The sequence below is a fragment of the Cebidichthys violaceus genome, unplaced genomic scaffold (assembly GCF_023349555.1).
Source record: "Cebidichthys violaceus isolate CVI_PGR_0920_01 unplaced genomic scaffold, fCebVio1.0.p SCAF_16, whole genome shotgun sequence".
Taxonomy (NCBI): Eukaryota; Metazoa; Chordata; class Actinopteri; order Perciformes; family Stichaeidae; genus Cebidichthys; species Cebidichthys violaceus.
In genome coordinates, this window is record NW_027176329.1 from 3484487 (window position 1) to 3512174 (window position 27688).

At 42.2% G+C, this 27688-nt stretch overlaps 1 protein-coding gene across 2 annotated transcripts; it reads right to left on the reverse strand.

Moving 5' to 3' along the window:
* Positions 1 to 418: 418 nt before the first annotated feature.
* Positions 419 to 24172, reverse strand: smad10a (SMAD family member 10a). Of its 2 annotated transcripts, none has more exons than XM_068710766.1 (13): positions 23898 to 24172; positions 20038 to 20113; positions 15162 to 15402; positions 13115 to 13289; positions 12977 to 13000; positions 11052 to 11264; positions 9255 to 9506; positions 8514 to 8597; positions 8294 to 8347; positions 7818 to 8001; positions 6866 to 7034; positions 6500 to 6638; positions 419 to 4604 (listed from the first exon to the last, which is right to left on the reverse strand). In XM_068710766.1, exons 1-13 carry the CDS (start codon positions 23899 to 23901, stop codon positions 4393 to 4395), a joined length of 1827 nt encoding a protein of 608 aa, XP_068566867.1. In that variant the 5' UTR covers positions 23902 to 24172; the 3' UTR covers positions 419 to 4392. The 2 variants fall into 2 exon arrangements, with proteins under 2 accessions (XP_068566867.1, XP_068566866.1); XM_068710765.1 differs by having other exon boundaries at positions 15162 to 15405.
* Between the last annotated feature and the right edge of the window lie 3516 nt (positions 24173 to 27688).

Sequence of the window (27688 nt, forward strand, 5' to 3'; positions counted from 1 at the left end):
TGAGTTTGCTCATTAAAGCCTACTTGAACACTTGTACCTCCCTGAATATGTGCAGAAGAGAACCGATACATATGACATCTATTTGAGCTGTCCATGCTAATATTAAAACAGTGCAAAGCGTACTCATTCATATTTTACACTCACAAAAGACTAAGGCAATAAATAATACTACTCAGGTATGATGAGTGCTTTGTCAATAGTTTCTCTATGAACCAGTTTGACACATTGTGATATCTTCAATGAACTACACAGATACCTGAGGGAACCACAGAATACCATCAAAAGATTTTTGAACAGCGGAAAACCAAATCACAATGTGTAACATCGATCTTCATGTGTAGCGAGACAAACTCGTGTCTGTCTGTCCTTCCAGTGTTGGTGCATCTATGGTCGATAACAAAAAGGCACAAATCACAAATATGCATATGGCTGATCTTTGTTAAGCAGCTGAATCAGATGACAAATATCAACAACCATTTTTTTTTTTCTCATGTAGCACAGTTGGATTCGTCCAAAGATGGTACCTTTTGACATTAATTACATTGAACCCTATTATTGGGTCACATCTCTTTCTACACAGCACACTGTCCTACGTGCTACCAAAGACCCGGTTCACTACAGGCCCGTTTGGTTTCTCTGAACTCTGGTGTGCATCCTCCTTCAATGTGAATCACTGGCCTGACATACAGTGAGGGGTGCAGTCTGTGCTGGCTTTTGGCTTTTAAAAAAGGTACATTCTTATTCTTTCATGTCTATCTTTATAAAGGACGCATTTGCTAGAACTCAACCCTCCGTCAGATCCCAGAAAACACAAAGAGGGAGTTTAGTTTTAACCTGAGACTAACTCAGACAGCTGGAGCCTCATATTAGCTTGGATTGCGTTTTCACACAGGACGAGGACTGTGGACCCCTAACCCTACAAAGGTGTTATTTCACAGCCAGTAACGCGCAGCAGGAATGCTTACAGCGACTCTCTCCTCTTTTTGTATGTACATGAGGCAGCTGAGGATCGGCTGAAAGGGACAGTGTGGAAGATTTGGTGGCCTTCTGACTAACCCTCTGCTCATTCCTCCCTTTCCTAACGTGAGCCGCCGCCGCCGCCGAGCGCAAAACTGGTTTTGTTTGCTTCGCTCAGAGGTCATCCACAATCATACTACTTCAAAACGGCCACTGGCTCACGTCACTGAGAACCACAGTGTCCTTCAGGTGACTTAAACAGCTGGTGTTTGGTTAGTCCATTCTGGGCTACTGAAGAGACTTGGACTCCATGAAGAGGACCCGCCCACTATGTAGACATGGAGGGCTCACTCTAATTTAAGGATTCTTAGTTTCAGGTGATTATACACTAATGAAAATTATGAATATCATATTCCATTCCTGCTAATAGATCCTCGAAATGCTTCACACTGGCCCTTTAAGATAGACTTGAAAAATTAGAACTATATTCACTGCTAATGTTCAACAGGGAGGTATAAAACAGTAGATGCGACTTGCAATTCCAGGAACCATGTGGCGCCATCTTACCTGGGTCCAGTTTCAAACCTGAAACACGCTTCGATTGTCTTTATACTGTATTTTTCTACCAACACACCAAGACTGTTTTTTACTCAAGATACTGAGCGAACGACAACCGTGTCCGTCTAGAATGAACCAAAAAAAAACTAATATTCTGGTAGAAAGTTCATTGTTATATCTCCAAGAGAGCAGATCATGACTTCTATAATTGTGTCTTCATGTCGCAGACAATGACGTTATTGTTTTCTATTTTGTCTGAACTTAATACCCAAGAACTTTCCTTTGGTATTCTGAATGTCTAATTTACTACATTATGTTACTCCAGATAATTCACAGACCGTGTTGAGCAGTTCTACTGTCTGTGGCTTATCTTGAGTAACCGAGTCATTGCTGCTGAGATTTTCAAATGCCTACTAGTCCAAGCCGACATGGACTAGTGGAGCCGGGGCTCCTCTGATTGAAGGACGACCCCGGCTCTACCACTGAGCCACGGTCGCCGTCAGTCACTTCCTGTTTTGCCGTTTTTTTTCTGGCCAACTAGAACGAGGTTTGTTTTGATAATGTTGTTGTTGTTTTTTTAGGTGCTAAACTAAGAGTTTGTGAACTCGTCGTTAAAAGCCTTTCACTGTCATCACAAGGTAATGTTATGGACTTTTAACTTTTCATGATAATGCAGAGAAATCGCAGGAATTTTGCAAAATTGAAAGCGTGACCTAAACCGCTGAAGTACAACACTCCTTCCTCCGACTGGATTACTTTACCTGACCAAGATACGGATTCTGTTCTTATTTGCTTTACTGAAAGGAAAATCGGATGATAAGTGATGTTAATAAACGACGATTAATCGCAGGATTCAAGGTAGCTAATTTGGGTGAACGTGTAATGTTAATGTGTGACTCCTCCGTCGGCTGAGGTTTGTCTTGAGATATTATGAAATGGGATTACAAGCACTTCTCTTTGTAATGAACACGTTGCATGTTTACTTTACACTTGATTGGCATGGAGGTGCTTAAATGTTAGTGTGATATTAATAACTTGCTTTGAATATTTAATGTTACTAGATGTTACCTTATCTGTTTAGCTAACAGATCAATCTGGTTGAGCGCTAGCAATCAGCAATAACTTTGACTTCAAACTGCTGGTGTGTTACTTGGCGTGTTACTTGGTGTGTTACTTGGTGTGTTACTTGGCGTGTTACTTGGTGTGTTACTTGGTGTGTTACTTGGCGTGTTACTTGGCAGCTGACTTCAAAGTTACCGAGTTCACTAACTTTTCTGTAGTTTTAGTTGACTCAAAAATGAGATCTCTCATCTCCTGGCGTCTGGAACATGATGCCAGCCTCCCTGGTCTCTTTGGTCCTTCTGGTAAAGTCATTTAGTGCTGCACAGCAGACAACCAGTTGCTGTCCGTTGGTGTTCCTTTGAAACAACACTCAGGTAAGATGACGGTTATTCTTAAAGACGCAACGTCACATCTACTGTTTTACACCTGTGCAACACACCTACCTCATGTAACAAGCACTCAACCAATCACATTACTGCTGTTCATGGTTTCAACGCTCTCCTCATTTTGCCTTTATTTCAAAATAAGAGCACATTGTTACTTAATATAAATTCATCCGGGATGAAAAAAAAAAAAACAATCCTCAAACTTCTTCCAAACGAATTAGTTTGATGGGAATAAACAGCCTTATTTTAGCCTGATAACAGCAATTTACAGGCTGAATTGGTTGAGCCACATTTAAAGAAGCCAACCCAGAGTTCAAAGGACCGGCTGCAGTGAAGCCACTGTCAGGGCGATGAGCTCAGCGGTCAGACCAGAGAACAGACAGGCACTCAGGGTTCTATCTCTGGAGCTGCTGATGGTTGTTCTCCGTCAATCATTACGACGTCTTTCTGCTGAGACATGTAGAGTATAACTAATGTTCCACAGTAACACGTATCAGTCAACTTATCTAGTACTGCTACTGCACATCACAGCACGGTACATTATAAACCTCAATAAATACAAAGCGTAGGGAGTGTTGTAGTCAGAGTCCTATCAGAGGGCTCCGTTTGATTGACTTCAGCCTGTCAGTGATGAACAAAGTGTGTGCGCTTTAGGCGTAAAACGAATGTGACTTTGCACTGTAGTTATGAGGTATTTTGGCTTCGGTGATTTACACCAACCATTTGGTTACATACAGGGTAGCACTGTTTCATTACAAAGTACAACAACACTACTTTAAAGCTAAATGTTTTTTGGCTTTTTAGCCTTTTGGTACAAAAATAATATAGCTTGAGTTGAGCATAATAAGAGGGCTAAACAGCTATCAATGCTAACAGTTTAGATCAACATACAGTGAAGAGCGCAGCACAAGCACAGAGATGACATAATACGGGTTTTCTTAATCCATACTCCTACATCGGTTCTGTTGTTGTCGAGACGTAAAGAGAACTGTAATGTTGTTTGTGTTCAGTGTGAATTTACTGACAGCATTTCCAGAGGTATGCAGTTCTCTCTCTGTGTGTTTCCCTCCTGGATAACTCTGTATACATCTGTGTGTATATTCCATGAATGAATGTGTAGACACTCCTACTATTAAAAGACATCCAAATTGCATATAGAGGAGCTGCATTTCTGAACCACATCCCTGGATTTCTACAGTGCATACGAATGTCTTCAGGACAGACACGTTGGTCAGAATCTTTACCTTCAGAGCTCCAACTCCCTTGTGTTTGACTTTAGATTATGGAGTAAAGCATTGGAAAACCCATCAACACCAGGTTTTCCATTGATTTGCTTCGTGTATCAATTAGATAGCATATTTGGCAACGTGTGTGTCTGTGTGTGCACATTCATAGAATCCAGATTGGAATTTGAACATGGTCATGGTCCTCAGTTAGCAGGCCCTGGGTCTGCCAACGGCATGGTGTGCAACACCTCATCCAGAAGCTGCAGAGCGCGGTGCAGGTGGACCTCCACCCAGCAGGGCGTGTGTTTGATGCTCTGCCGGGGGTAGTCGGGCCCCCAGCCCTTCACGAAGCTGAGCCGCAGGATACACAGGCGCCTCAGGTCGTCCACACCGATCCCCGCTGCTGCAGACAGACCTGCCGGTGAACAAGAGGGGGCATCACTAAGGATATCTGAGTGGTGCTCACTATCAGATGTGACCACACTGCCATTCAGTCATCCCCTGTTAAATACAATTTACCTGCCACGTGTTCACTAGATGTGGACATAAACATGATTTTTTTTTTTCAAATAACAAGTCACGCTGTGCCTCTGGCATACAGCCTCAACATCCTCCACCGAGAAGGCGGAGCAGCGAATCCCTGGCTGCTGCTGGTAAAGCTGCACGGTGATCCAACGCGGTGATCAGAGCTTCGGACTATCGCGTCTTTTAGTGGATGAATCAAACTGGAAGTGTAAAAGTGAGGGGGGCGGCCATTATAGCAACAGCACATATTACATATAAGCCATAAGCCCCACTAACATCTGGCTCTTCTTCAGAGGGAAAGGTTATAATCCACATGACTCTGCAGTAGTCACAGGTATTCATCGGCTCCGATCCTCAGTTATGGAAACATGACAGGTGGACATGCTAATTGTCGGGCCTTTTACGCGTTTCTGTGTGATACGCGTTGAAGCGAATACATCATAAATAAAATGAACAGGGATTCGGACAATTAATATTTAACGTACAAAACGAATCTAATACTAATATGCTCTCCTGAAAGCCAACAGACTCCAGTCACAACACTAACGTCACCTCACTGATCGTTGAGGGACAATTCATGAAATAAATGAATCAATAACCATGTTGGTAAGTCTTTCCAGTCTTTCCAATGCACATTGTAAAACACACTTCATTCGAACTTGACAGAAACCAGATTGAAATAAATGAATCTGGATCAATGACTAGCTAAATAAATATCTGATCCCAACATCAAACTAGTAATAAAGTAACAGTAATAAATAGTAGGGCTGGATCAGGATTCTCTAATGTTTTAATAGTCATTAGATTATAATAATCAAATAGTTTATGCGACTATCGTCTCTCACTGCGTCTCTGGCAGCAGTGTGTGTACTGGTAGTTCTGTTAGCTGTTAGCCAAACACACCGTCCAAGACATTAGCGTAAGCTAACTGGTTTCCCCACTGGGTCTCTGGGCGCAGAGTAGCGGCTCAGCTGTGTTATCACCTGCGGCCCCACCGGCTGGTGGCCTGTTTGGCTCTGTGAGTCAGAAGGCAGTCAATGGCAGAATAAAGCAGGCAATGAAAAGGTGACTGGAGAAAATGTGAGTCACCGCAACAGCTCCTTGAGAATGCAGTTATAACTGGCCACCCATCTACTGCAGTAGAAGCCAGATTAGCCGTGGACAGACACACAGGTACACGGTACACACTCACGCACGCACACACACACACACACAGACACAAAGGACTGCATGATTCTCCTGGCGGAGATAAAAAATAAATAACCACCGTAAAACTACTACTAACTCTGTTTTCCAGCACAAACACCTCTAGAACAGCTACTCGTCTGCCGGCAGTGGGAAAGGAGTCTGTCGCCTTTTGAAGCTGGTTTTCTAACGTTTCAAAAACAGCATATCTGCATTCATTTTGGTGGACATAGAAATCCCCAAAAAATACAATGCAGACTTCAAATAAAGAGGAATTATGCAACGTATCCAAACGCTGCATTGAGCTGCAGAGTGGGCTCAAATACCAACATCTTATCATGCCATATGATTCAGTTATTATATCATTTTTTTTTTACTGATAATGTTGCAATTTGTTTTCAGTAACCAGTCTCTCTTCATGGATCAGCTGCTTCTCACTGTGTATTCTGTCCACGCTGTCGTTCTCCTGGGCTGTACCTAACTCGGTACAGAGGACTGTATGATAAATTCCACCTCGAACCTCGGACACGTCACCGTACATTTTGCATTTCCGCCATGTGTTGTTAAATCTAACGTTATCGTGAAAGGGTTCACACTTACTAACGGCGGGCGCAATGCCTCCGACGCTGCCTGGACCGGGAATGTTTCCTGCCACGGCGGCGGCCTGCGCAGCAGCTGCAGCCTGAGCCGTCGCCGCCTGCTGCTGCATCTGTCTGTGGCACTGCCGCAGGTCAAACACCTGACCAACACACAACATCAGTCTGGAACAACGTTTCAAAACGCTTCATTCACTTCCACATGTGCAGCTAAAAAAAATAAAGGGGCTCGTTTCAAATGGATGTGCAACTTGTGTATTTGAGTCATGCTACGTAGGAGCTCAACGCTACTCACTGGTGTTCTCAAACAAAATAGTTGAACAGTTTAAAAATAGAGGATCTGATTTCTTCGTGTGAGCTGGATTCAGACCTTGATGTAGGCTCCGGGGTAGATCTTGTGCACAGCGTCACCTGGTGCTCGGCCCGCCTCCCTGTCGAGGTAGTAGCTCTGAACAAACACAGCATGGTCGCTCATACAGCGCATCCACACATCGCCCTCCCCACGACACTCCAGCTGCACGCCTTTACCTATGTGCAACCTGAAACAACACAGGGAAGAAAAATAAAGACTATCATTATACTTGTCAGTTTTGTCTTTTGTTGACAGTGTAACAGCAGAGAGAGAGAGAGAGAGAGAGAGGAAGCAAAGGTCCCACAGCTGGAATCAAACCTCGCTTGAGCTCAAGGTTCTTCAGATGTGCTGCTCAGGTGGGTTAAGAAGAGGAGGAGTCTGTTCTTCTTTGTACCCTGTTGTTGCTCACTGCAGTCAAATGAATGGAACCTAAAGTACTTTTACATGTGTGGAGACTTTTTTCCAGGAGGAGTGTGGCAAATACGGCCGTTAATATGACAGAATTCAGGCCATACGGAACTACTCACATGTTTTAAATAGCCATATATTAGCCCACATTTAAACAGCAAATACAACTAAAACACAAATGCTATGATGCAAGTTCCTACAACAACAGCAGGAGAATGAAACCGTCACAAGACATTCAAATCAGCATTGAATGCTGCGCAGCATCGTTTTTTAAATTAAAACTAATTCTCAAAGCTTTTGCAGTGTTACTGTATTAAATGGCATTAAAGCGTTCTGTTTATTTTTGCTTGTCCCGTGTATTTACGCACCATTCCAGCAGGAGAGAGGCGTATTGTCTGTATTCATTATCATCTCACACACTGCAGCCCAAGGACAACTTCGGGGACAGACAGAAGGCTAACGGCGAGTGAGTCAGCAAATGAATGAAAGAGAGGATGAAAGTGTTCCGCGGTGTTTCATATACATAAAGACACGCTACTAAAAATCGATTTCAGAGACGCACCTGGCTCGTTCACTTGCGTCTGTGCGGTGGACGTTGCTCAGCTGTCCGAGGCAGAAGCGATCGCCTCCTGACGGGTCAACGTAACCGTCCACGGTCACTATGGGGCAGCTGGAGGGCACCTTGAACATCTCCCCCACCTGAACGTCCATTTCAAAGTAGGAGATAGAGCACCAAAACTCTGGTCCTGCAATGAAAACAGAGTGAGCGCGTTTCCACGCAGAGATGACAGGGTGAATGTCTCCTCCATCATCCATACATACACATTCATCCTAAGCCTGGCAACAGGTGCACAAACTCTACCATCACCATTTTTACAGAAACGAAATGTTATTTCTACACCAACTGTCAACGTAGACAAGGGATGACATATATGACGAACAAGATATGAGCCGTGTGCGGCACCACGTTTCTTATAACGGTAGGCAATAGTTCAATGGCCGTCTAAAAACCATAGTGACGGCGTAATCATCTCTCACCTGGATGGTTGGACACAGAAGGAGGGAAAGAGGCGGAGCCATGATGCTGAGACCCTGAAAGCAGAGGGAGGAGTACATCAGTCTGAAGCAGAACAACACAAAGCTGTACCACATCATCACATACGGTGTTCAATACAGAAAGCACCTAGAGAGGAGTCAGTGGATGTGACAGGATTGAAGTGAACTTTGTGTGGAATTCTTGTTTTGAAGCATATCTTACAATGGTGGTTTGGATGATGACCACGCCCGTTCTGCTGGGGTCCTATGGGAGTGTAGGAGGCTGTGCTGCTGCCGGTCCAAACCGCTGAATTACAGTAAAGAAGGATCAGTGCTGGACCATGGGCAGTGTTGCATACAGTGTAACAGGTGCACAACATTACAGAGAATTTGATCTAAAAGGTTTAAAAAGGCATTTTCATTTCCTCTGGACTATAAATATGTTCATGTCTCTTGACACATTTACACTATTCAGTTACTTAAGTTTTAAAAAATGTATTTTCCCAGTGTAGGAGAAATACAATACATATACTTGTACAATCTAAAAGGCTGCTTCCATGAAGATTCATCATAATATTATGATCAGTTCTATTTGACACTGTTTCACTGAGTTGATTTCAGTCTGATTAAACATGTTTATACGTATGTGTGTTATCTATCATTGTCATAAATGATTTTGTTATTATCTTAAGTTATCATTATCTAAGGTGTATAGGGATGAGGAAGGGTTGGAAGGATGAACGTGAGACAGTTGTTTAAGTTATGGGTGATGAGTTTCTTTGTTTCAGTTTTATACGGATTTGTTACAATAAATAGATAAATAAAATAAACAAATAACATTATTCTTCCTTATTAGGCAATTGCTTACGTTTCCCCTGGAAAGCAACACAAAATATTGGTATTAAAGATTATCCATGTATATATGTTAGTACATATGCCTGTATTTGTGTATGTGAGAACTCACTGTGGAAGGCAGCCTGGCTCTGAGAGAGTTTATTGCTGCTGTAACCGTTCTGTCCATGCGGGTGAGAAGGAGGTAGGGAGGGTTGTTGTGGGTGGGGGGCCTGTGAGGGTTGCTGGGCGGCCTGTTGCTGAGGAGGGGGCTGGGTTGGGGTCTGGGGTCGTGGTGCCGAGGTCATGACTTGAGCCTGTGGGGACGCGGTCTGGAGACGGCCGTCACCGTGTCCGCCCTGCAGCGGTAGCATGGAGCCAGAGACTGGAGGGAGAACAGAGGAACCAGTCAGACCTCTGTCTGTCTGTCTGTCTGTCTCTCTGTCTGTCTGTCTGTCTGTCTCTCTGTGTCTGTCTCTCAGTGTCTGTCTGTGTTTCTGTCTGTCTGTCTGTCTGTCTGTCTGTCTCTGTCTGTCTCTGTCTCTCTGTCTGTCTCTCTGTTTCTCTGTCTGTATCTCTGTTTCTCTCTGTCTGTCTGTCTGTCTGTGTCTGTGTCTCTCTCTCTGTCTCTCTCCCTCTCTCTCTCTGTGTCTCTCTCTCTCTCTGTGTGTCTCTCTCTCCCTCTCTCTCTGTGTCTCTCTCTCTCTCTCTCTCATTTATCTTTCTCAATTCAATCAATTTTAACTAAGCTCTATTGGCATGAATGTTCAGGTTAGATTATTGCAAAACGGAAAATTACATATTATTGAATAATTCATTTTTACACAAGAAACCTCAATAGATAATAGCAAGATGACAAACACACATTTACAGATGTAATCCATCAGAAACATTTACTACAGGGCTTGTATCATCTCTTACGGTCTGATAACAGTCAACATAGTTTGCAGTTAATATTTGATGGGTTTTATGTATATAATATACGTTCTCAAAGACCATTTTCTTTGAATCCTTATACTTCTCACAGAGCGGTTATGCATTGGCTGTGTGTCTGTGAACTCCAAGTATGATTTTGCACAATTATGAATGCAGGGCTTTACCATTTTAGGAGGTCCTGGCTAGACCCCACACTTTCCTACCATATAATATTATTGGCTATATTACTGTATTTAGAATCATGAGCCAGGTCCTAAAATGAATTGCCATCTGAATTTTTCTTTTGCTGTCATTAAAAGCCCTTCTCGCCTTCTCCTTCAGCTCATTCGCGGCCATGCCAAAATGTCCAGTGGAACAGATGTTCACCTTTAAACATGTGTTTGTCTCGTTTTGGGGCCATTGGTAAGTAACAGTGCAGTCATTTGAAAACAGCTGTACTGTCAAAAAAAAATCAGAAAATCGCTAAATTGTCCATTTCATTACTTTTTGTACATGTTATAAATATGCAAATGTCAAAAAGAGGGTAATCTGCATGTTAATTAAGAAATAGAAAAAACTATTTGGTTATAATAATCATCCATACAGTGATCGATTTGACTCGGACAGACGTGATCACTAATAAGTGGTTTCCTACTATACTGTATACATGACTGTGTTATTTAATAATAATAAGATAAGATAATCCTTTATTAGTTCCACAGCGGGGACATTTACAGGATTACAGCAGCATACAGTGTAGTGCAAACAAGAGACAAAGTAAAAAACAAGATCAAAACAAGTATTATAAATAAGTAATAAGACAGTAAAGAATATGAAATAAGTCAAAAAATCCACAATAACTAAAATCTATATTCAGACAGTGTATTTACATTTTCGTGTTGTGTGGTCTACACAGAGTATGTACTATGTATCTAAACATACAATAAGCCCGTCTGATAACGAGTTAGCAAACCATCCAACACTGAATACAGATATCAGATCATGAAGGGCTGACCTTTGGGTGAGACAGGCAGGTTGGTGTATCTGGTGACAGGGGGGGGTCCATGAGGTTCAGAGGACAGCTGCGGGGGATGCAAGGGCTGCCCGTAGAGGTCTGGAGGAGGAAGCTTCATGGCTGCTTGGTGGTCAGACAGAGGCATGCCTGGTGGGAGGTCCATCTGTATACAGTCATGGATGTATTCCTCTTTGATCAGGCTGCCTGGTGCTGCTGCAGCGGGACACGGAGCTTCATTAGGCCATGGATAATCATAAAATAGCATCGCTGCCTCGACAATTAACACTCCACCAAGCCAATGAAAAAGTCCATTACTAGTAATTAAGTCAAGTCGTTATAGCTGCCATTGTGTATGCATTGTGTCTATGTTGAGCACATTTTAAAATGCTCTCACCCACATGCATGGTATCCATTTGTTCAGCACAAACTCAGTACAAGGTTTAAACTGTTACTTTTTCTTTTTCTATACACACAAATATCAGCACTTTAAACTGGTTTATTCAGCTGATATAAAAAAAAAAACATGATGTCACTATAAAGGGAACCTGCTTCATGTGTTCACTGATGAATATCAACTCCAGAGCAGCATTGCGAGTGGTGAAACAACACGTCAAACTAAAGATCTGATTGGTTGAAGACTGTGGCAATCAACAATATCGTCCCCATTCACTTAAACTGCAAAGGGGAGGTGCATAGAGGTGAAATGTGATTGGATAAAAGCTCTACTTAAAACAAGCTGTGCTGGAAGCAGAGCAACTGAGGAAGACGGTAGCTGTGCAATGAGATAATAAGCTAATGGGAAAACATATTTAGAATACATGTAGTGTATTTATGAAAAATAATGAAATTATAAAATAGCTATAACTTTGTGATTCTGTCGAGGCCAGCAGAGAAGGCTTTGTTGGCCCTGACGGCCCACCACTGCAGAAAAGCAAACAGCTACGTTTCTCCGTTATTAATTATCAAATCAATTACAATGCGTCATGAAATGCATCCTCTGAAATGCTCTGAACGCAACAATCTCTCCATCAAAGATTTACCATTACGATAATAAAAAACATAACTGCTGTAAGAACAGTCATTAGCACAACTTTGGAGGCTTGGTTTGAAAACCAATAAGATCACCAATCACATACAACCACCATGTAAATTCACCCCGATTTGGAACAACCCAGACTTTGCAATCAAGCAACGCACCTTCTCCTTTAAGTCATGCAAAAACAAAGGAATGACTCACTCAGGACAGCTGCTTAAAACAACCACGTATTAATGCTCCACGAATGAACCCAGGTGTCTGATTTCACTTCAGAGTATTTTCAACAATATCTCAAAACCACGAGCAGATTAACTCAAATGAGAGCTCGTTCTGTATGAGAACCTCCACATATCACACACAGAACACGCAGAACTCAACTCAGGAGGCACTTTGCTTGGCAAACACAAAACTTCTGGAACAACACAAGCCCTGGGTCTCTCCTGTGTCACTGCCTCTTAGGAGACAATACACCAGTCACCTACACAGATACAACAAAGTCATACTCACCACCTCTACCATTGCAAAAAACGTACAATATTGCTCAACTGGAGATACAGACGCAGATTAACAAGGTCACAATGGCTCGATGAGTTGGCAGAACACCTCTCAATGGAACAAGTCACTGCATTTAACAAAAACACAAAGCTATACTATAAGACAAATCGTCAAACGTGCTACTTGCTCCTTTAACCACGTTCTCGAGAACAGGCTTTCAATCATACGTCGGGTGTGATAGCTCTTAATAGCAATGACAGCAGCTAAACTTTACCTTCGATACAATTCATGGCTTAACTGCTGTACAGGGGAGTCAACATGTCCTCACAGTTTGATCACATAGCAAACAAGGAATCCTTTAAATCATGATGTGGTGCAGTAGAATGGAACTCACCTGTATTTTGAAGGCTGAGACCAACTGAGAGAAGACAAGAAGAACATGAGATCAGAACTTGACTGTTGAACTACATTTAGAAATCTCTATCAGTGATTCAAATGAAGGTGAAACCTGTGAAGCATGAAGCTGACCTACCGATGCCTGGTGACACCACCCTCTCATAGTGGTAGGGGTTGACACATACATTGTCGTACTTCAGGTCAAAGGCGTATTGGCAGAACTTGACATGCTTGAGTTCATTTTTGTGGAGGTCAGGCCAGCGCCACAGCCGTGCATAAATGACGTGAGGAAAACCTTTCCTCCCTGCCACCTGAGGAGAGAGCACAGCATCATTACAGTCGTCGTGTCATGCTCACTGAATCTAATTGTGTTCATCGCTACTATATCCAAGACCCATGTGTGTTCTCAGCACTCCATATATGTAGCACTATGATTCGTGAATGGAGAGTTGGAGAGGATGCAAATGTTTTATGTTAGCTTACCCCGTGTTCAGCCCCGTTACTTAATAAAAGAGATAAACCGAGAACAATGGCTCATTACTCGACAAGTTCACGGCACAACCATCATATTTCATGGACGCGTGGAGTTTCCCTAACCCTACCGATGTATTATTATTTGTCTCCATCAATATAACTGTTAAAGACATTTGTGAGTCTACTCTCTGCTGACTCCATCACACTGATCGTGTCATTGTTAATAAAAAACACTGTTTTCTCTATATGAGGGCTACTTGAATATTGGTGTGTGAAGCACAGGTGGGACGGAGATGGAAGCAGGTTTGTAGACTGACCGATGGAGACAATCTTTGTGGAGCAATGGACCATGGCCTTTCGAGAAACACACATTGTTTTTAGCATTCCCCAAACAACACAATATCTGATGGGCCAACTTTAAGATGAAGAACGTTACTGTCCCATTGAAGGTTTTCAGAGATTAAAGTGCCACGAAATTTAGAAACTCATTTTTCCAACTGGTTTCCCACCGTCTGCTGAGCTCTCTTATCGGCCCTTTAGTTGTTCCCATGTTCAGCTGAAGGGTGAATGAACTCACAGGCTTAGACACCTCCCTCCTAGATTCATCTTGTTACTAATCCAACCACTGTAGGATTGTCAGTGAATAAATTAAGCGTAATAAATTACAAAATGGATGTCGCAACTTCCCTTCGCTGAAGCACTGAGCATCTGTGGGAAGAGCCCCCCCCCCGTGACCCTGAATTGGATAAGCAGTTACAGATAATGGATGTAACTCTCTGGTTGGGCATATACATCGATGCACTGCCATTGCTCCAAAACATCTCCATGGAGGAGGAATGTCATCTGGACCAACCTTTCCACTCCTCATTCTCTTTTTTTAGCTCCTCTATAGCTCTCCTCACTTGCTATTCATTGCATTTCTGATTCACAATCCCCACATCATCCAACCTTCTCTCTCTCATGTTCTTCATTCACCAGCCCCTCAAAGTATTCTTTCCATCATTCAAAAACCCTCACCTCACTTTTGTCAGCACATTTCCATCTCTATCCTTAATTGACCAAACCTGCTGCACATCCTTCCCAGATTGGTCCCTGTGTCTAGTCAACCCTCTCTCGTCACTTTAAGCCGCATCTCCTTGTGCTTCTATCTACTTTTTTCATCTCTCTGACTATCCCACTTTTCTTTGCCAACCTCTTCCTCACTATAATTCCCCGTACTTCCACATTCCATCATTAAGTCTCATTGTCTTCCTTTCTCTGTCCAGATGACACACCAAGTACCTTCCTAGTCGTCTTCCTCACCACTTCTGCAGTAATTACCCAGCCATTTAGTAACTCTTCCCTACCACACAGCGCCTGTCTTAACCCCTGCCTAGGTTTCTATTTTTATTCAGAATATATGAAACATTCAAGATGTACTAAGATCAGACTGAATTCATGTCAAAAAAGACACTATAGATGTTTAAATTCATTGAGCATTGATTCTGAATATTAAATTAAATTTGAATGGAAAAGTGATCATAACAATACAAATCAAACCGTGAGATAAATTCCTAACTGTAAGATCTGAAAGCAAGAAATATATTCAATATTCAAGAGACATTAGAGAGAAATCCTCGTGCCAATGCACAGATGTGATAAGAAAGTGGACCTCAAAGTTGTGCAAGTGTAACAGTGAGAGTTAAGTGGACTGTCAGAGGTGCACTGACCTGCAGCCGTCCGTCCAGTGTCCTCTGGATGGTGACACACTTGCTGGGATGGACACCATTGGTGGTGATGGCGGTGATGAGCGAGTCCAGCTCGTCTTTCTTCTCCTTCAGCTTCTTCACCAGGCTCTCAATGGCCCGCTTAGCAAAGCCCTCGTTCTCTCCGCCCTGCCGGTGGCACATGAGGCTGTGGACGATGCTGAGGCAGGCGTCATTACTGCTTGGAGGGTTCACTGACATGATGCTGCTGCCACAAGACACAGAAGGGGGGTTTGTTATGACTAGAAAAGAGGTCATATTAATCCCATATTAGCGTCTCTGCACCGGCTCTCTGTAAAATCAAGAAAAACATTTTAAATCCACCTTTCCACCTACAAAACCCTAAATGGTCAGGAACCATCATATTTTGAGGAGCCCACAGCGCCCTATTACCCCACTAGAGCAGTGCGCTCCCTAAATTCAGGATTACCTGTGGTTCCTATGAGTCTCAAAAAGTAGGATCGGAGTCAGAGCCTTCAGCTATCAAGCAACTCTTCTGTGGAACCAGCTTCCCGTTTCTGGACCACATTTAGTAGGCTTTAGATTTTCCTTTGATAATGCTTATAGTTAGGGCTGGCTCAAGTTTATAGTTAGGGCTGGCTCAGGTTTAAAGTTAGGGATGGCTCGTATATATGTATATATATATATACACGAGCCATCCCACATACATATATATATATATACGTATATATATACGTATATATATACATATACATATACATATATATATATATATATATATATATATATATATGTATATGTATATATACACGTATATATATACACGTGTATATATTAGTGCTGGGCAACGATTACATTTTTTTGAGATTAATCGCATTGTTATGCGCAAAGTTCAATAATGAATTCAAAAGTAGTGTATTGCTCAGTTTTATTTTAAAAGTACTGCTATATGAACAAAAGTGCAATAACATTTGGTTTGCAAACACTTTCAACAAATCAGGTTCTTAACAGCAGTATTCTTTTACACAGTAACAGTTATATTTCTTCACTATCTGTGCTCAGTGCGCTGACTTTATTTGAAACGTTCCACTGCTGTGCAACATGAATAAAAGGTTCCGCGCACGTTTCAGCAAAATGTCTGTCTTCTGTTTTCATGACAGTCAGAGCATGTGAACGCAGCTCCCACTGTTCATCAATATAATGCACTGTAACTCCGAGGTGATGATGGTTACCCAGCGATGTCCAGTAGTCTCCAGTGAGAGCAACAGCTGGTGCACGTTGTAACACCGTCTCTTCTGTAGTCCTCTCCTTTTCATACGACTCGTATATTCTTCTTGTGATGGTCGTCTTGAGAGGCTCATACGTTCCGTCATTCGTTGATCCTGAGAACGTTCCTCAGACCGACATCTTCCACAATACTAGTCGTCCTGCAGTTTGTATCTATCCTCCTCTCTGTGGCGTTTGTTAGCTTGTCTTGCTTTTGTTTAGCTATACTTCTCCCACACGCTGCATCAACGTAGTCTGCTGAAGCCTCCCTCCACCGCTTGTTTGTTTGGGTGATTTGCTGCCATCAACGGTGTGTATTGTATATCGCACAAAACTGCATTAATGTGCGATAAAATAATTGTGGCCGTTGATTAATTAATGCGTTAGCGCAATAATAACGTGATAGGTTTCCCAGCACTAATATACAGTATATATATATATATATAGATATATCTACTATCCTAATATATATATATATTAGGGGTGTAACAATACACATATTCGTATTGAACCGTTCTGTACGAAGCTCACGGTTTGGTAGGCATTACGAACCGAACAATACGTTTGAATAATACTAGTGTATTTGGAAAATGCCGAAGCTTAAATTGTGGGAAATATAATGTTCTCTCAGTGGAGCCACTGCGCTCAACATGATAACCCACCCAACGTAACAGACAACGTGCTGTCTGACACGCCCACCACGGAAGAACAACATTCTACACGCTACGCTAAACTAGCTTAGCAGGAGAACCAACAGCAGCACACACGCTGAAAACTCTCCCCGCAGCGTTTAGGCAGCTGTTCCCTACTGATTCAAACAGGGCTAAAGCAATCGCCACGGCAATTGTTATATGCATAGCCGCGGATATGAGACTATTCTGTAGTGGAAACCGCAGGCTGTACGAACACGCTTAATGCTATTAAGTGTTTAAAGATTTAATGTTGAAGTTTCGAAGGACAAGACACTGATCCCTAAATTGCTCCGGAAGGTTGTGCCATCGGTGTGTGAGTGTGCGTGAATGTGCATTGGTCTAGGTCCTGATGGGCAGGTGGCACCTTGCATGACATCAGTGTGTGAATATTTGAGCATTGACATGTAGTGTACAGCGCTTTGAGTGGTCGGAAGACCAGAGTAATATAAATGCTCATAAAGTTAATTTACCAAGTCCATTCACTACATGTCATCATTCACCCATTCACACACTGATGGCAAAGGCTGCCATGCAAGGTGCCAGGGATCACCGGCGATCTTCTGATTAGTGGAAGACCCACTCTACCTCCTGAGCCACAGACGCCCATAAAACATAACAGATTAGAGAAACTCATATATTTACTGAGGGAAATCCCCAAATGTGAGATGATTGCAGCAAAAGTGTCGGTTGGGAAAGGCCACAGTCCGATTGACTTGAAATTTGACACACATATCCAGCTCAATGTGCTCTAGAAAAAAGCCTCTTGGGCCATAAAGTCTGCCATTTTCCCCCCATTTTGAATTTTTTAAACCGTAGGTCTGACGGCCACCTTACTACTTATTAGTGGTGTAACGGATCACGGATCAATCCGTGATCGGTTTGGATCACCCCTCACGGTTCGGCACAATTAATTGAGTTTTTTTTTAATGTATTTTTTTACTGTTTAATCATCATAGTGTGTAATAAAGTGTTACTGCTGCTGTTCCTTTTCAAGTAACAAGTCCCAAAATATCAATATAAAGTTGCAGTGAACAGATATAAAGCAGTAGCATGTTCACGTGAACGGAGCAGGTTAAAAGCATTTAACGGTGAAAGTCATGGCGAGCGGAGGAACTTCAGAAGCTCCCGGTGTTATTTAAGTCGCAAGTTAGGGAGAATTTTGTCTTCCCCATAACTTATAACGACGGGATGAGGGTGGTGGACCGCATTACGGTATGTAGGCGTTGTTTAAAGAGAAAGACATACGGCAATACATCGGGCATGTCCACACATATGAAGAGACACTTCAGTATGAAGATCGTTCCTCTATGAAAAGGAAAAGACTGACAGCTCACTTCATCACGGCGGAGTGGAGATTTAAAGTTCGGTGCTGCAGACACGCCCCCTCTGTGAGAGTCACACAGACACAAATCCGCCGCTACACTTTCCCCAGGTTACGTAGATATTCTCATCCTTCTGAAAATAAATATCTTAAATATTTTTGTTTTTATGTAAGACTATAGCCCAAGGTTCTTTGCTTTAAGTGTTCTTGAAGTTCTTAATTAATAAATGGAAAGCAAAGTTATATTTTTCTCCTCCCCTTTTCTTTGCTGATCTGAAAAATGATCCGAACCGTGACTCAAGAATCACGGTACGATCCGAACCGTGAGTTTTGTGATCCGTTGCACCCCTAGTGCTTATCAAAAGATACCAAAAGCATGTTGATATTTTATTTGTTTTCCCGAGATATTGACCGATTGAAATGGGCACGCTCAGCACATTCACAGACCTAACGCCAACAAACTGAAACATACCGCGACAGTTCTACACATGAGTAATGGCCTGATGCAAATTTGTCAATAATTTAATGACAGTTTGTCCAAACATCACCAAACTTGCTGGATATTTGTAATTAAGCTGTCGGAACATTTCCCCAAAATGCCAAGAAATATGACTGATGGTACTAAGTGTCCAATTACTAAAAGGCTGCATACATTGTCATGATGAACAACACTCCTTCGGCAGAATTAAACCAGCTGAAGTGACTTTGGTCGCACAAACCCCGCTTGCTGCTGCTTTGATTTGGACAATTGAGCTGCTTCCTTCTGTTGAGCAAAAAAAAAAAAAGGGCTTGTACCCGGAGCTATATTTGTGTTATTATCAGTCTGTAAAGACTTTAATTATTGGATCATTTTGAATGATTCCTTGCCCTTAGAACTACTGACACTGTGTGATTGAGGGTCTAATATGGAGCGAAATACACACCTGTACAGCTACTGATACACACATACACATATCAACACAGACACACACACAAAAGCAAGGGTTGATTGTTTCTGCTATTTATTTCTTTAGGGAATTGTACCTTTATCTTTTTAATCTCATTATTACTTGACCCTTTGGCAATGTTGTCATTGTTACACTCAAGCCAATAAAGCCTATTGAATGGAATTGATGGTAAATAGGGATGGATGACATTTCACATTTCTTCTGTGGTGTACTTTTGCATTGGGGCAGGTAGAAAACAAGCTGCCGGACAATTATTTTAAAGAATCTCCCTAGAAGAAGTCCATATTTGCATATACTAGGCAGCCTTGGCAATCTTGGCCAGGGACCAAGACAGCAGAAGGCTCAGAATATAGGAAATATGGACGTACAATCTACAATCTCCATCTGCTGAGGAAGATCACGGTATGAGGTGAGACTGGACTCCATCAATCTATCTGCCAACATAGTATCATTTCTGCTGCTTCCTGTATCTTGATTCTCCATTATACCTTATAGTAATTCTCTAATAAATAGTTATTTCACAGTTTCTAACTACAGTCAATCAGCGTTACACCCTGTTAGGCATATCAGCTAATAGCTACCTTGCTATTAGTTTCGGTCAATTGATGGTATTACTTGGTATTGCTGTCATACATGTTTGCTGTCCTCCTTACCTGGTATTAAGTTGGTCAGCCAATGAGTGACCAGAAAGTTCACTGGCATCATGATGGCCCAGCTCTGAATCAGTCCCTGTTAGTGGAGTGGGGAGACCGGGAATTAGTGGATGTCAAGTTAAGTGTGAAAATCCAACAGTTATTAAAGATTGTCAGTTGTATTAAAATCATTTACTTAATTCAAAGTTGCAATACCACATACAACAAGAATGGTCACATTTTTTTAGTCCCTGGTACGGGTAAAGCTCCAATAACACGGACTCTTACGATTTCCCATATTGCAGAGTTATGAAAGTATATGTTTAGACCCTCCTTGCTGCGTTCTGTTATAAATTATCTCCAAATCCAAACGGAGACATCAAACCTTGATGACCTCACTCAGGCTTTTTTTTCCAGACAACCAGAATATATAATACTATAATACTGTTTTGTAGTCCCCATGATGAGTAAAATTGGAGCGTTTATTCCTTTAAGTAAACGCACATTTGTATTATCAGCAAAATCAACTTACATCATCAAAAGTAATGGTCCTTCTATGCTGAATGACCCTTAAACATGCATGGCTATGTCATCCATGCTGTTTCTGTACCTTTGTGAGGCTGACTCTTTTAAGGAAACTCCACAAATACAGGACGATGGGGGATTAGCGCGTGGGTTCTTTAGAGGAGTCGTTTCACTTTGATGAAGTGCTAAATGAAGAGGAGACACTAAGGCATTGTTCAGACTGCCGGCCCAAATACGTTCTTTTTGGAATATCCAGATTGTATCCAGGTTGATTTTTACAAAGTCTGGACAAGAAAATTCAAAAAAGCCAAAATCGCATCCCAACAACATTTGGAGGTGGTTTGAAATGCGATTCCAATCAGATGCGCCTCAGTCCAGCCTGCTGCTACGAGGACAACATGTAAGAGAACAACTGGCTGTGGACGGACACTGAAATAAATTGTCTGCTGGCACTTTGGGGGGGGGGGGGGCTTCAGTACAGGCAAAACGTAAAGGAACCTACGCAAACTATTTTTTTTAAATATCTTATGGCATGGAACACAAGAGACTCCAAGGGTGCCAAAGAAAATTTGGAAAATGTGAACTAAATACAAAGGAATTAAAGATGGCACTAAAAAAAACGGCAGCTCTTATCAGCAACACAGTTTTTGATTTACTGGACAACATACTCTGAAGACCCGTCAACAGGCCACCTATCTTCATCAAAGGTCCCGAGGACTACACCTTCCCACCAGATGGCACCAATTCAATTTTCAATTCATTTTCGTATAGCCCAAAATTACAAATCACAAATTTGCCTCAGAGGGCTTTACAATCTGTACACATGAGACATCCTCTGTCCTTTGACCCTCACATCAGAACAGGAAACACTTCCCCAAAAACCCCCTTTAACAGGGAGAAAAGAGGAAGAGACCTCAGGGATGACTGCGACACGGAACATCACAACGTACAGCTTCCTCTGCTGCTTTGTTGTTGTTGTGTGATGGAGTGTGATTGCAGAGCAATTGTTTGGAGGACGAAAAGATTCATTTTTATGTTTCACGTCACCAGCGTAGCTAGTTACTGACGCCTACATCGTTACCACAGAATGCAGATCCATGCAGACAGCTGGGTGATGTCAGGACACACAAATCCGATCTAATGACTTGCAAATAACAGTTTTGAGTTGACTTTGAGCCTGACTTTAATTATTTGATCATCAGTGTGTGATGTAGGGTCTAATGTAGAAGCTAAATACACAACCCCCCAGACCCTCCACTGTCCAGGTACTGATGTGTACACACACACACACACACACACACACACACACACACACAGAAACTATGTAATGTTAAGTTTAAGCAACTTAGTTGTCACTAACTAACTTAGTAGTCACTAACTTCGCACTAACTCAACAACACTTTGGCACATGAACACCAGTCTCCTGGTTGAAAGCAAGGCCCCACGAAGAGCTCCGGGTTTTGACACGAATGTTACAAAGTGGCCAAACGATGGAATTACAATTTTCGGGTCAGAAAGACTTTTTCCCATGAACTTCCATTGAAGGAAAGAGACATCTCTGTAACTCTATGGAGCCAAATCCAGGCCAAAAGTTTTGATCATTTGAAGAAGAAAAAAAATGAAACTGAAAAAAAAAAAAGTTGAAAAATACAACATATGTTAGAGTTATTTTCCTTCCTCCGTTCAGGTCACTGAGAATGAGACTGAACCGAGGGCAGGGAGGCGGGGTTAGAGGAAACGCTACTGCGCTGGAAGCTCTGGGTATTTTCATTTGAATTGTATACTTGAAAATCAAATGCTCCAGTGCTGTATCCAGTTCTCTTTGTGAACCCATGGTTGACAGTCCCGTTTGTTTGTTCACCTCCCCTTCTGCCCACTGGAAGTAGTCTTTTTCACTGTTAACACTACGCCACTAGCTCTGGTCGTCGCATGTTCACGTAAATGCGTTTCATTTGTGTCCATCACGATAAAAAAAAAGGGTCCTAATTGATTACGTGCCACCAACACGTAACTCCCCGTCAACAGGACGCGGTCACTTCACGTATTCTGTGACACCAGGTTGCATTCATCACAATTCCAACGTTGGCGGGAGTCACTCTGTGAACACCAACATGGAGGACAGCTGCAGTGGAGGTACCCAGTGGAGAGTTAGACCTCATAAGTATTAAGGGGTCGTATTGTGACCTGCACATAAGCCCTATGTTTACGCTGACTGCATGTCTTTGCTATTGTCTTTTTAACGCATGCGGGTCAGTTGAGGACCGTGACCAGTTCACACTGTGATCTGAAACGGATTACATTCATTTAAAAAAATAATGTGAACAGCCAAAAGTATCTGAGCAATACGTCCAAATTGAGCACTAAGGCTTGCAGTGTGAATGCAGTCTTGGACTCCATGACAGTTATCTCTCGGACCTTGTGAAGGGCGTTCTTTTACTATTTCCTGATATTCTAAAGACTAATATATGTATCAAATTGAATAATAACAACAATTGCATCATTGGAAATACTTAAAGTCATGTACAGTAAGCTACAGTATGTGAATGCGTACATAGTGCTACCATACATGTCACGTACATGTACCTCATTTGAACATGGAAGCTTGTTTCAATACTGTAAATAATATATACAATATTTGATTTACAACCAAACATAATGTACAGTTATGTCCTGCTACATTTTATTGTAGCTTAATAACTGATACAGCAAACCGCCTTAATGCTGACAGTCACAGGTAACTGTTGCTACATGTATTTACACACACACACACACACACACACACACACACACACACACACACAGTCCTCTTAAACATACTGTTGATCATGCGGGCCCTGACGTCTAAAACCCATCTGATACCCGGAGGGCCTCGTGCTTCAAATGAAAATTCCAACAAGGTGATTGGTCTGGAGATGCGATCATATGTGCCTCACACACAACCTGAGCAGTGTCCGGGCCGTGCATTCACTTCGCTGACATCCCAGACTGGCTGACATGCGTACCGGAGAACCCGAACCCTTTCTCAACAGGATCCAGACCCAGCTAATCTGACAAATATATACATTTAAGACACAACTTCTGTTTGTACGAGGACTCATCTGTGCGACTGCTTGAAGTTGAACACAGAAGGGAATCAGATAAAAAGCAGATGTAGGCCAGTACGAGCGGTATCGTTAGGAGACTGAGGCAGCGGAACCGAGCATTTGTTGCGAATAAAAAAAGCAGGTTACAGTAAGCAACAATTTAGCAAGCTAATGTGACCGACTTCCCCCTCATATTCTCGGTCAGGCTATCCTGGCTGCAACGCTGGAGAGGGCAGGAGAAGGACGAGATGGAGATACATAGTTTGTACTTACACATCAGCCAGAGTTGAGAGAAGAAGTTGGACAAAACGATCGCTGTTGTACTCTAGATAGCTGTACGTGTTGTGTGTTGACCAGAGCTGCTATCTGTGTTCATACTCTTTGTATCAGACCTGGATACTGCTCTGCGTTTCAGGGCTCGTTGTTCTAAAGCCCTATAATGGACCGAGCTAATGTTTATTCCTCGTACGTTGCACTGTGCTAGCTTGATGTTTCTCGGTTGTTTTAGCCTTTTATCAGCCCCACTGTCTCCTCGTGCATCCTGTCTGTTCCCCTCGCGCACGCCACAATAACAATAGAAGGGAGACGTCGTGCGCGTCAGTGTCTCGACATGCTGCAACCAATAGGCGGTCAGGTCTCACAGGGAATCCGCTTTCGGCCAATAACGTAGTAGTTCTCACAACAGGGCCGCGAGCCAGGGTCTGTCTGGTTCGTCTAGATTGACAGGTCCGCGAGACTGTTTTTTTAAGGTGGCGCCGCTGAGATTAGCCCCCACCCCCACCCCAACACACACACACACACACACACACACACACACACACACGAACTGCAACTGTTACTTGAGCACTCCACTCTTTAATGGTCAGAGTTAACATGCTTAAGAAAATACGCCATATTTTGTGACCTACCATATTCAGGTGATAATGGAAGAATTGTATTAGTTTTTGCAAAATGTACAAACAATGATAAACAATGCGTTTTGCATTACAGCTTCCCCAGGCTCAATACTAACTGTGATTCAAAATGATTTTATTGCAAGAACATGACACATGACTCTACAGGGATTGGATAGCCTACTGATGCCGGTATTTGAGAAGTATTTATGATTTTAAAAAATGACGTCATGACGCCATGTGGGGTCGACCAGACTGATAAAATATAGTAATATATACTGCAGCTGTCGAGAAAACCCATGCTCCCATTAAAACGATCTCTTTGAATGATCCTATATGGGCTTTCCTCCAGTGCTACCATCCAGACAGCGTTGCTTGTAAAGTGCAAAGAACGAGAAATCATCAATATTATAAATTCTGTCCAATACCTTCATGTTGTCGGATGCAATGAACATTCCAGACTTTGCCTTATTTTCACAAGCTTGTTGACAAATGAGTAATGTAAGAAATCGTTTTGCACAAACTCAAAAAGTTGACAATAATGTATATCTTAGAAACGGCAAATAATATCACACAGAACCTAAAAAGCACAAGCAATATGTGGGCATTATTGTGTTTCATAATCATGGAGACAACTTTTACACACTTTTCATCACCTAATGGTCAAACCAGATTAATATCATTCGTTATTCTTTGTGTTGCTTTGCTACGACACAGGTATGTCAGCAGAGCTTTCCAGAGAATGCAGTGGAACATGTATTGTCTGTATTGTTCAATGGAAGGGAAAATAAGACGCTGCAGACACGGTTTAAAGTTTAAATTAAATCAGGGGTGGTTCTAGAGGGGGCAGAGGGGGCCAGTGTGCCCCGTAATAAGCCTGGGCCCCCCCCCCCAACTGTAGCAAATATTTTCATCCCAGAGAAGGGAAATTATAATTATTCATAGCAGTGATAAAATTAGCACTGAATGAATATTATTGCATTTATATATGTGTCTTGTTAGTCTTTTTAAGAACCAAACCTGTGGGGGTGGTGATTGGACTGCAAAAGTCCAATTACCAAAGTGCTTTTCAACACAAGCCAGCATGAACCCATTCACTATTACCATTCATAAACACTGGTGGAAAAGTCTAAGGTGCCACCTGTTCCTCAGGAGCAATAAACATTCACATGCACACTCACAGCTAAAGGACACTTTGACATGTGGATTGCAAGGGCCAGGTGGAGGACCTGGATTTTGAGGCAGGAGTTGGCCGTTAAATTTCTTGCATAACTTTCATGATGAGTCCCAACGTGTCAAATTTATCTCAACATTGGCCTTGCAAGGTTCAGGGCTGATTTAAAACAGTAGATGGCGTGTTGATTCACGGTACAGTACTATCATTTAGTGTACGGTGTGATTCCCCAAGGTTCCATTGTTAGGCCGCTATTGTTCAACCTGCGTATGATCCAGACACAACCAGTTGCAACTCCAACTCTTCTCCTCCCCTCTGGTAGGCACTACAGAGCTCTCTACGCCAAAACCACCAGACACAGGAACAGCTTCTTTCCACTGGCCATCACTGATGAACAATTAATCAGTCATACTGCACTACTACCCCCATTTGCATACACAACATATCCTCATACAATGGTTCATATGGTGTCCTACGAGAAGTTACTCCTCATTTTGATGTGTTTTTCCTACAAAAGCCTACAACACGTGTCAATTTACTCTTGTTTCTTTTCAATAAACTTCCTTCTTCACAGGAAACTCAGTTAGGTTTAGGCAACAAAACTACTTAATTAGGTTCAGGAAAAAGGTTGTAAATAGTTAGTCAGGTTTAGGGAATAAAAACACTTAGTCATTCGGGTTAAAATAACCACGGATGTGCCGTAACTGAAGCACAGAGTTACGTGAAAAACACAACGTTGACTTCTCGTTTCACATGGGGAACAAACAGCGGCCTCCTGGCCTCCTGGCCGAAAGACCACTGTTTGTTGGACCCATCAACCTCCCCTCCCGCCCACCCTGTGTGTGCTTTAACGGTCTTTATACTTCTTCAATCAGGATTTCGTGGATAACATAATTTCGTTGAATCACGGCGTATTATTTTTCTTAGTTTTTGCTACGAATCCTGGATGAGACCAGCCAGAACAATGATGTTGCTTTTCACAGCTACGCAGACAACACTCACATTTACTTAGTTCTCTGACCAAATGACTAAGGTCCCCTAGGCTCCAATCAACAAGTGATCAGATTGGATTTGTGTGTCCAGACATCACAGACCTCCATGGATTGCTGCGGTAACAACGAAGCTGTCAGTAACTTATTAGCTACCTTGTGACACAGCTTTCTAACAAGGAAGCATTCGCCATCGAAACAATCACACTGTCAAGTCGTGGTTAAGAAGAACTCATCCGTCCCACCAGAAAAACAGAGAAGGCTGTTAAATACTGTGAGGGGAAGCAGCAGAAAGGGAAAAAGGAGTGAAAGTGAAAGTGTTGGCAGACAAGTTATTTCTTATTTCACAGATCGTTGGTCCTCTTTTGGCTGCCATAGCACTCTGCTAGTAGCAGACGAAGACAAAAAAACGAATAAATCACTCAATAATCTCGGGCCAAAACATGTTTCTGCAGGGCCCTGATCTTTAAGAAGCAGTCAACTGGTAGAACCTCAAATCAGAACCAAAGAGGTTGAAGCAGCTCTTAGCTGCTGCACACAGATGGAACCAACTTCCTGCTGATCTCAAATGTACCAGAACCCTTGCCGCCTCCAAATCAAAATGAAAAATGCTGTTCTCCTGAGGCCTTTGATTGACGGGTTCAGACTTTACTATTTCATTGTATTCTATTCTTTCATTTCTGATGCCAGGCGCAGGGTTGTTAGTGATTGTCTGACAAACGACCAGTTAATTAATGCACAAGTCCAGAGCTTGCAGGAGAACAATATTGCTAAATAACACTATCAAAAGTGCAAGTAGCTGTGTTCTGTCCATACGAGATTTTCTGTTTGGAAAAAATTATAATCAGTCCAAATTATATTTTGGAAAATGTGCAATTAAATTATAGTTACATGGAGTACTTGATTACATTTTTGAGTAACACTTTAAAATATTTAAATTCTAAAATTGTGAAGCTTTCTTGATTAAAACCAATGCTATTAACTAATGAAAGGTGATTTTATATCACA

Coding starts and splice junctions, on each gene's coding strand:
- smad10a (XM_068710765.1), bottom strand. Junction 15,406..20,037: donor GCTGACCAACTTAATACCAG/GTAAGGAGGACA, acceptor GTCTTGTGGCAG/CAGCATCATGTCAGTGAACC. Junction 9,507..11,051: donor CCTGCCTGTCTCACCCAAAG/GTCAGCCCTTCA, acceptor TTCTCCCTCCAG/TCTCTGGCTCCATGCTACCG.